At 39.6% G+C, this 10,719-nt stretch overlaps 1 protein-coding gene across 1 annotated transcript; it reads left to right on the top strand.

Annotated features, from left to right (window-relative positions):
- Positions 1-940: 940 nt before the first annotated feature.
- On the top strand, positions 941-10,495 carry LOC120433834 (NACHT, LRR and PYD domains-containing protein 3-like). Its single transcript, XM_039600780.1, has 10 exons — positions 941-1,251; positions 1,353-1,376; positions 1,497-3,249; positions 3,407-3,984; positions 4,094-4,267; positions 6,540-6,713; positions 7,311-7,481; positions 7,638-7,799; positions 7,990-8,036; positions 9,585-10,495. Exons 1-4 carry the CDS (start codon positions 981-983, stop codon positions 3,588-3,590), a joined length of 2,232 nt encoding a protein of 743 aa, XP_039456714.1. The 5' UTR covers positions 941-980; the 3' UTR covers positions 3,591-3,984; positions 4,094-4,267; positions 6,540-6,713; positions 7,311-7,481; positions 7,638-7,799; positions 7,990-8,036; positions 9,585-10,495.
- Positions 10,496-10,719: the final 224 nt, after the last annotated feature.

The raw sequence follows: 10,719 nt of genomic DNA, 5'->3' as shown, positions 1-10,719 counted from the left end.
GGTATATGGTTGTGTGGTAATTTTTTTTGTTTTGTTCTTTTTTTATATAACCTTTTGCTTATATCATGAATCAGGCCATTTCAAAAGATTTTTCAGGAAGTACACATGTACATTTCTATTTGTGGAAACCTGACAACCTTTTGAAACACCTAAATTATAAGCTATTGCCCAAGACAAAATATTTGCATTACACAGTAAAAAAAAATGTTAAATATTCCAAGACTGTCATGCGCTGACTTGCACATAAGAAGGTATGTTGCTGAGAAAGGCAAGTATGAGGTCAATAAGAATGGTGACTTTGAACCAAAATAATAAACTTTTAGCCTATAAAATCAGTGGGATAACCCAAAAGCTGCTAAAATCTTGGACAGAGCACAGAAGAACTAAAGATATTAAAATATATGTCAAAATATAGATTTGCACTACCAATACCTCTGAAACTGTGTACAGGTTTGACTTAGGTCCTATGGTTCTTCTATGTGTATATAAGGTAAGGCTTATAACAATCAGGTCAGATTCAACTTTTCTGACAACAATAAAGTGAAATCTTACCTGATGTTTTTCATAAATTTATAATGTGAGTCACATTTATTTGTACAAAGCACTTTATAAAAAGGGATCTTGTCTGTTACTTTACTTTATTATTACTTTATTACTGTAAGCAACCCCCATATCCACATACCACCACCTTCAGTGGACTAGCTGAACCTGTTCTTCCATATACTGTACTGACTTCTATGAAAAACAGACAGAAAGGGCAGGGGTAAAGCACTTACAGTAAAAACCCGGCTCTTAACTGTGTGCAGTGAGAGCAGTTTCTATCTGATTACATGACTGTGAGGTCAGCAGGAAGTGGGCGAGACGACAACAACAACAGCAGACTAGATGAACTCAAAACTGAAAGTGCTTCTGCATTTGAACTCAAGCAGAGGATGGACACACGAAAACAAGCAGTGCAACTAATTACATGACACGTAACTATGGCCCGTGTTCCAGAGCTGCTTCTTCGTATTTTGGAAGAAATGGTCGACAAGCAACTCAGGACTTTCCACTGGTACCTTTCAAGTAATGTGCTTGAAGGATTCACGCACATTCCAAAGTCTCGGGTTGATGGGATGGACAGAACAGGCACTGTGGATCTGTTGGTGCAAACATTTGGCTATGATGGTGCTGTTGCTGTTACTGAGGATATACTGATGAGGATGAAACTCAAGCTGTGGGCTGATACTCTAAAGGAGGATTATAGTAAAGGTTAAACATTTTTTACAGGTACAAACTTTACTGTTTAAAGTTTGAAAGGCAAAAGAGCTTGGTTACATAACAGCTCTTTCTTTTCTTTGTTTCCTTCTCAGTTCCCAGCAATCATGTGGACAAAGGTAAGAATATAAAGGACAGTCACACACATACATACAAGGTAATGTTAATAACTTAAAACTGATATATCCACATGTAGAAGTGAGACTTAACTAAAGGTTTTTCATTTATTCTTTGAGCAGAAGTTGGCCATCACACAATCCAAGAAAAAATGAAATCAACTCTGAAGGAAAAGTATCAAAACATTTATGAGGGGAATGCAGATGAGGGGGAAACAGTCTACCTAAAGAAAATTTACACAGAGCTGCACATGATTGAAGGAGCCTGGGGAAGCTTCAGTGATGAGCATGAGGTCAGACAGCAGAGGTCAACGCTTGTGTCAGGAGATGAAAAATCCACCAAAGCTATCAATATTTTCAAACCCAAACCCAATCAAAATAAGCGAATCAGAACAGTTCTTACCTTGGGTATTCCTGGAATGGGAAAAACAGTCTGTGCTCAGAAATTTACACTAAGCTGGGCAGAAGGAGAAGAAAATCAGGACATCACCTTGCTCTTCCCACTTCCTTTCCGTGAAATAAATACCACTATAGGTGAGAAAGACTACAGCCTAATGCAACTTATCCACCAGTTCTTTCCAGAGACAAAACCTCTTGAGAAGCTGGGAGCAAACTGCAAAGTTCTCTTCATCTTTGATGGCCTCGATGAGACTCTTCTCCCCTTGAATTTTAAACACAACAAGGTCTTGAGGGATGAAACGGAGCCGGCCCCACTTGATGTGCTCATCACAAACCTCATCACTGGAGATTTGCTTGGCAATGCACTCATCTGGATTACCTCCAGACCTGCGGCAGCCCACCGCATCCCTCGAAAGCACATCCACCAGTGGACAGAGGTGAAGGGCTTTGGTAATGCCCAGAGGGAAGAATACTTTAAGAGAAGTTTACATGATGATAGCCTTGCCCTCAGGGTCATCAACCATGTAAAATCATCAAGAAGCCTATACATCATGTGTCAAATACCAGTTTTCTGCTGGATCACTGTTACTGTGATGAAGAAAATGGTCCGCAAAAATATGACAGGAGTCATACCCAACACTCTCACTGAGATGTATGCATATCTCCTTATCTGCCAGACGGACCGAATGGTTGAAGGACACTATCCATTGAAAAGTAACAATGTCCTATTGAAGTTAGCAGAACTTGCGTTCCGTCAGCTGGAGAAAGGAAGATCAATCTTCTATGAGGCTGACTTGAAAGAATGTGGCATACATGTCAAGGAGGCAACCATCTACTCAGGGGTTTGCACAGAGATCTTCGTAATGGAGGGAGGAAACAGACGAGAAGTTTTTAGCTTTGTACACTTGACCATCCAGGAATTTTTAGCAGCTGTGTATGCCCATTACTTGTACATGAAAAGAAAGGAAAATGTTTTCCTTGGATACCTGAAACGGATTTACACAAGATGGCAATTCAAGTCTGTATTCAATTTTCATAAAACAGCCATCGAAAAAGCCTTAGAGAGTACAGATGGCCATTGGGACCTCTTTCTTCGCTTCCTTCTGGGACTCTCACTGAAATCAAACCAGGAGCTTCTCTGTAAAATACTGGATTTGGATGTAGAAGGAGAGGAAGATGTATCAAGAACAATCCAGTTCATCAAGGAAAAGATCAGTGAAGAAGCAGACGCCAACCTCAACTTGTTCCACTGTCTGAGTGAGCTCAAAGAGGAAGCTTTAGTGCAGGAGGTTCAAAGTTTTGTGAGCTCTGGGAGGCTTGATGCCAAAAAGATGTCATCAGCTCAGTGGTCAGCTCTTACGTTTGAGCTGATGACATCAGAGACAACTGAGGAAGAGTTTGACTTAAAGAAGTACATAAAATCAGAGGAGGGAATGGTGAAGCTGCTGACAGTAATTACTTCCTCCAAACATGCTCTGTAAGTTTACCCACATGACGATATTGTTAGTTTCAATCATTCTCCAACCCTCAGACAAACTGAATTTCTATGTAACAATGCAAACATTCTTTGATCTTTGCATGATTACTTTCTTGTTCAAAAATTCACAAAGATAAAACATACTTTTCTCTTCCAGGCTAAATCATTGCAACCTCACGGAAAACTGCTGTGAAGCTTTGGCCTCTGCACTTAGCTCAACCTCCTCTCATTTAACAGCTCTAGACCTAAGTGGGAACAAGCTGAAGGATTCAGGGGTGAAGTTGCTTTCCGCCGGATTAAGGAGTCCACATTGCAAACTGAAGAGTTTGAGGTTTTGTTAGCAGTGTTTAAGAAATTATACGATGCACAACATGTCTCTGAAAACAGAACAGAAACCCTTCTTCTTCTGGCCAGAGGACTTGTGGTCTGGGTTTGCTGTTTGCTCTCATGAGTGCTATTAAATTGTACCATTTACAGTTAACTTACTATCTTACTAATTGCTTTCATTGCTGTGCTTCACCAACGGTGTGTGCTTTTTCTTGTCTTTTTTTTTTTTTTTAGATTAAACAATTGTCAGCTTCAAGGAGACTGCTGTAAAGCACTGGCTGTTGCTGTCAGTACAGAGTTTACCCAACTCAAAGACCTTGACCTGAGTGCTAATGATTTCCAGGAAGTGCATCTGAAGGCTCTGTGTGTGGGCATGTGTAGCCAGTTTTGCAAACTGGAAATTCTGAGGTCACACCAGCTTGAACGTTGACACACTTGAATTCCTTTTTTGACTTGAATTTAATCACAATTTATGTTTTCTGGTAAAAAAAAAATTAAAAAGAATACTGTTTTGCAGGTTGAATCAGTGCAAGCTAAGAGAGGGTTGCTGTGGAAATTTGGCTTCACTCTTAAAATCAGGCTCATCTCGGCTTAAAACTCTTGATCTGAGTAACAACAGTTTGAAGGATTCAGGTGTATCTCTGCTAGCTGCTGGACTAAGAAATCCACAGTGTAGACTGGAAACTCTCAGGTAAATGGAACCTCTGTAAAACTGTTCTGTACTAGGAAGCAAGTTCAACAAATTCCCAGAATGTCTTTCCCTTTTCTGGCTTCACTCACCTTTACATAAGCAATTAGATAAGCGGTCACATAAATGTGGTTAACTGGATAAGTTTGTCATTTTGGATTGAACACAATCACACGAATGGCGTGGCATCGTTAGTATCTGACTAATAAACACAAAGATAATAGATAATAGATAAAAGACAAAGCTAATGAAATAGAAGACAAAACTATAGTATTACAAGAATATGAAGCGATTATACATGCAATGCAGACTGAAAGGAGCACAATGACTAATGATATGAATGTCTATAACAGGTACGGCACTGTACAGTAAGTTACAGTGAACCACTACTATACTACTGAGAACACAGAGTTAACCCCAAATTGCCTGAATTAGCCAAAATCCTGCTTTGTCGTACAGGCCTCTTTTCCTGTTATGCAGTTTCATACCACTGTAGCTTTACTCTCCTTCTTCTATTGTCTTTGTTCTAAGAGCCTCTCCCCAGAATCCAATAACAAATAACATCCAACTCTGATTTCCTCTCAGGATCGCATTTTTCATGGGCAGCACGGTGGCACAGTGGTTAGCACTGTTGCCACACAGCAAGAAGGTCCTGAGTTCAACTGCATCATCAGGCTGGGGTCTTTCTGTTTGGAGTTTGCATGTTCTCCCCGGGTACTCCGGCTTCCTCCCACAGTCCAAAGACATGCAGTTAGTGGGGATAGGTTAATTGATCAATCCAAATTGCCCATAGGTGTGAATGTGAGTGTGAATGGATGTGTTACGTTCCCCCTGAAGGGGTCTAGGCGTGCAAGTGAGGGGACCAGTAACAAATGGGTCCAGAACAGAATGAAAGGAAAACAGACAGAGGTCTAGTAAATAAAATAGTCTTTATTATAAATAATCTTAACATAAAGAGCCGGCAACGCCGTTTGACCAACAACACTTAGAAAAAGGAAAAGGTTGCAACAACAAAGAACACAACCAAACAAAAACTCCACACCATGAGGAGGCACTTCCAGGGGCCCACAAGCTCACCCTGTCACTAGCAGCAGCTAGCTGTACTGCTGCCGAGGCCCACAAGCTCACACTACTCACGTAAAGCAGCTATACTGCTTCCACAACTCCACACTATGAGCAGGATAACCAAACACCAAGCAAAGACACCAGAGAACACCCACCCTGCTCACAGCTCATCCGCAGCTTAAATAACCTCAGAGGTGATTGCTGACTGGATTCAGGTGGGAAACGAGGCTAACCAAGAGCAGCTGTGTCCTGGGGAGAGAGGAGAGTGAGAGAGACAGAGGGGGTAGGAGTGGCAAGAGAGGAGGAGGCGGAGAAAAACACCACGCCCACACAAGGGCAGTTTCAGGAGGCCCAGCTAGGGTCGTAACAGGATGTCTGCCTCTGTGTGTTATCCCTGCGACAGACTGGCGACCTGTCCAGGGTGTACCCCGCCTCTCGGCCTATGACAGCTGGAATAGGCTCCAGCGACCCTGAAAAGGATAAGCGAATGAATGGATCGCATTGTTCAGTCTCTATGGACTTAAATTCAATTTTTGGTGTATGGTGAATTACCATACACCAAACTGCAGACAGAAATAAAATAGCGAACATAAGACAGGATTTCGTAGCCCAGAACTCAGGCTGTTTACTCAGAAGTTAGCTACCAAAAGAATTCTGCAAAAGAAATTATTATTTGAGCTGAACTGTTCAGGTAGACAGGCTCATGACTTGTGTGTATCCAAAAATATAATTACTTTGCAAACATTAAAAAGACATTTTCCTGTAAACAAAAACTGAATGCAAATCTCAGACATTTTGGAAAGGCTCCTTGAACAATTAAACATACAGCAAGACTTGACTTTTGGGTTAATTTGTTAATTTTTCAGAAAATCAACCTGAAAGTCAGGAGTTTTAAAAAGACACCAAGACCTCAAACTGTCTAGAGTAATGGTAGGCATATTAACACTGTCGCCTGCAGAATTCAATTTGGTTTTGGCATCATTTTCAAGTGGCTGTTTGAGAAACTGCAGTTTCTGTCATTTTTGTATTTGCTTTATTTTTCAGTCCAAGAGGTTACTATTGGTATTGATCAAATTTATGCCAAAATCAAAACTAAAATCTATGTGTGAAAAAATTACAGCACGATTATAATGATGAATGTGCTTTCCATATGTGATGCTAAAATGACTTATTAATATGTCTAAGTAACATCATTGTGACCACTTTTCAGACTCAGTTGGTGTAACCTGTCACAGAAATGCTGTGAACCCATTGGCTCGGCTATCAGCTCTGACTCGACCCAAGTCAGAGAACTGGACTTGAGTGGAAATAACCTACATGGTCCAGATTTCCAGCTGCTTTGTTCTGGTCTCAGAAGTCAGCACTGTAAACTCAAGACTTTAAGGTCAGATCACTTAGGATAAGTGGACTTAATGTTGTGGAAGTTTTCCATTAAATAAAGCCTGCAGACAAGCGGTGAGCGGTAGCTAACATTCTTTAATCAAAACAAAGAACAGAAAACCAAGCTTGGTGGAGAGCATGCATGATCGTGGGGCAGACGGTGAGCAGAGTCTCACCCTGAGCCTAGCATGACTCTCAGTTAAGTACCTTCTTCAGGACCAAAAGGCAGTACACAGCTGTTTCACACCTTAAGGCTCACACTCCCTTGCTACCTCCCAGAGTCGTAGAAGAGACAAAAGATTCTTCCTGTGGAGTTGTCTGCTTCCCCCAACTTCCTTACCAGACCCCCACCATCTGTCTAACTGTATGAGTGTGAGACATGCTAAAATCCAGTGGCACCAAGGCAAATAATATGATTAATACATAAATAAAAGAAATTCCTATACACTTAACGAATATGATGGCCTACATGAGTGTAATGACAAAGCTGTCTATAGCTATGAAAAAATAGCTTAGTTCAACCTATAGTTTTTAACTTTGTGGGGTACCACTGGTTATGATGTGTATGACTTATTGGAGCACAACATACTTTTACCCACAGATTGAATGAATGTAATCTCCAGAAATGCTGTGCAGATGTTGCCTCGGTCATCAGTTCTGACATCTCACAGCTGAAGGAGCTTGATCTGAGTGGGAATGACCTGCAGGACTCGGAGATAAAGTTGCTCTCTAATGGACTTGCAAATACAAGCTGTACACTGAAGACATTAAGGTAAGATGGCTTTCAATTAAAAGTAACATAATCTTTGCTTCCTTCATCATTATTGGATACTTTGAATGTTATTCATATAAACATCCTATGAACATGCAAAATAAATCTTTGAAAGCACCTAAAACTGAATCAAATGTGAATACACTACCTTTATAGGCTGACATTTTGTGGAGTCACAGAAGTGGGCTGTACGCATTTGACTTCAGCACTGAGCTCCAACTCCTACCAACTGAGGGAATTGGATCTGAGTTACAACTACCTTCAGGACTCCGGCATTAAGCTGATCTCTGTTCATGGTGATAAACTTGAAAAACTTAGGTAATACAATGGAATATATATATATATATATATATATATATATATATATATATATATATATATATATATATATATATATATATATATATATATACACACATATATATATATATATATATAATGCAACTATAACACATAATTTAACTGTCTGTTATTAATAAATGTTCATCATTTATCATTTTATCTGCAGTGTGGACCCTAATGCAGAATGTTTCTTGAAAGCAACATTAAAAAACTGTAAGTTTTATGTGACTTCTTTTTCTTCCTCATCTGTCACACCAACCCTCTGCATCTTAACCTTCACTACATCGTTGAAATTTTTTCTATGGTCTTCCTCTTTTCCTCCTGCCTGGCAGCTCCATATGCCCTTCTCTGCACATATCCAAACCATTTCAGCCTTGTCACTCTAACTTTGTCTCCAAATTGCTCAACCTGAGCTGTTGCTCTGATATACTCATTTCGATTGATGGGAATAACGGTGTTATAATGGCATTACTAACGGCGTTACTTTTTTCAGTAACGAGTAATCGAACTAATTACAATTTATATTGTTACAACGCCGTTAACGTTACTAACAAGAAAATGCGGTGCGGTCGCGTTACTATTTTTCAACAAACAGACGGTTGAAGCCATCTTCAGCTTACCACACCTTATATCAGTTGCACGGAAGTAGCTGTCTATGTAAGTAATCTGGGTGCTACAGCTTTAAGCAGTAGCACGTGCTCCCGCTGATGGCAATCACTTTCTGACAGACGATCACTTTTTTGCACAATAGTTTTTAAAGGTGAAATGTAGAGGTAAAATCAAAAGTAGTCAAAAACGGCCAATTATTCCCTCGACCACAGAGGGTTAAACATTTTTTTTTTACAGTAACTCAATAGTTAATTTTCCTAGTAATTAATTACTTTTAGAACCTTGTAACTCAGTTACTAACACAGTTACTTTTTTGAAGATGTAACTAGTAACTATAATGAATTACTTTTCCTTGTAATTCCCAATGAAAATCTTACCATCTTCAATTTATGCACCCCCAGCTCAGCATCATGTCTTTTTGTCAGTCAAACTGTACAGCATAGCATGTCTCACTATTCTTCATCACCTTTCTTCTGCACTGTCCATTGCTTTGGCTCATGGACCCAAGATATTTAATTTACCTTCACCACCTCAAATCCTTGCAGCTTCACTGTTAAACCTGTCTCCCTCTCATTCACACATATCTATTGTGTCTACTCATTTTCTCCCCTCTTCTTTGAAGAGCATGCCTCCTCTATCGCAGCTGTTCTCTACTTTCAGTACAGTTTACACAGTTTTCTGCATTATAGTTCAACTATTATGTTATACTATTTATATATATTTTCATTTAAATTCCTCTTTTTTCATAATTTTGTGAAGATTATTTATGTAACAAAGGTAGAGACAGTAAACAGGTAACACTTGCTGCTATGGAAGGTTGTTTTGTTATTTGCCCAGCAGATGGCAGAATTTGCCAAAGTTGATTCTGTATTTTATTAACCCGATTTTAAATGTATTTTCCCCCTTCCACTTATATTTTATTTTCCCCAAAGCAACACCTAGTAACAATTTGTGAGCATGAAGTCACTGAAAATAAATTACATATTCTAGTTATAAATTGACAGTGGTTTAGAGTCAGTTTGCTACACAATCAATTTTAATACACAATCAAAAAATGAGCAGTGATCAGTATGAATAAAATCAGTCCCTCATCATATAACCTGTTAGTGATGACCATAGACACTGAAAATACCACATTTGTGTTTCCCTCAGATGCATGCACATTGACGTTCGACAAAAATACAGCTTCCAAGTCTCTCTTTCTTCATGATGGTGGAAAGCAGGTGACATGGGTCAGAGAGAGACAGCAACACCCAGATCACCCTGAGAGGTTTGAGACTGTCTCCCAAGTCCTTTGTCAACAAGGCCTCACTCAACACCATTATTGGGAGGTAGAGTGGCGAGGACGCTGGGTGGATGTAGCTGTGGCGAAGAGGGGAATCAGTCGGAGGGCGGGATATCACCTGTCTGGTTTTGGCTACACTGACCAGTCCTGGAGTCTGTACTGCTCTGATGATCACTACACTGCTCAGCATGACGGCCATAATGTCGAAATACTAGGGCACCCATCTCATTCCCATAGGATTGGAATCTTTCTGGACTGGCCAGCTGGCACCCTGTCCTTCTATAGTGTGTTCTCTGGGACCCTCAAACACATTCACACATTCTACAGCAACTTCACTGAGCCCCTCTACCCCGGGTTTGGAATGGAGGAGGATGACTGCTCTGTAATTATTTGTAAATGATGGTAAAACAGGAGCTTATGGACAGCAAGTGATAGATGCTGAGCGTGGATCAATTTAGACAAATAAACCTAATCCAACCTTTTTTATGGAGGGAATTTTGTTTGTGATAATAGTGATGTGCTATTTGGCCTTCAATACATTTTTGTTTTTTGACAAAACTGCAGAAACTGTGTTTTGTCAAGCAAAACTATTTACAGATATCCTTAATATGGCAGTAGAACACTTTTTCAAAAGTCAGAATAACTGTTATTGATTCTACAATTTTTGTGACCTGAAGTGTAATTTCCCATTTGATCATAATTAGTATCTTAATGTCACAATATATTCAATGTATTGTTATCCTTGATGACACCTACATATTTCCAATATGTCTGACATATAAACAAACCATTCTTGGATATATTAGTCTGAATAACAAACTAATTTTGGCTATATATCATTGGAGATATTCAGTTAAGTTCAATTCAGTTTTATTTATACAGCTCCAAATCAGAACAGTGCTTTATACTGTAAAGACCCTAAAATAAGCAATGAGCAAGCACTTGGCGATAGTGGGAAGGAAAAACTCCCTTTTATCAAGAAGAAACCTCCTGTTTCTGCTG

Source organism: Oreochromis aureus, linkage group 17 (genome assembly GCF_013358895.1).
Source record: "Oreochromis aureus strain Israel breed Guangdong linkage group 17, ZZ_aureus, whole genome shotgun sequence".
In the NCBI taxonomy this organism is placed as follows: Eukaryota; Metazoa; Chordata; class Actinopteri; order Cichliformes; family Cichlidae; genus Oreochromis; species Oreochromis aureus.
This window is presented reverse-complemented; position numbering and strand designations above follow the sequence as displayed.

Excerpts from the sequence above, each read along its gene's own strand:
- LOC120433834 (XM_039600780.1), top strand. The coding sequence starts at position 981 with ATGGCCCGTGTTCCAGAGCTGCTTCTTCGTATTTTGGAAGAAATGGTC. Across the intron at positions 1,252-1,352 it reads AAAGGAGGATTATAGTAAAG|TTCCCAGCAATCATGTGGAC; the intron begins GTTAAACATTTT and ends TTTCCTTCTCAG. Across the intron at positions 1,377-1,496 it reads CAGCAATCATGTGGACAAAG|AAGTTGGCCATCACACAATC; the intron begins GTAAGAATATAA and ends TTCTTTGAGCAG.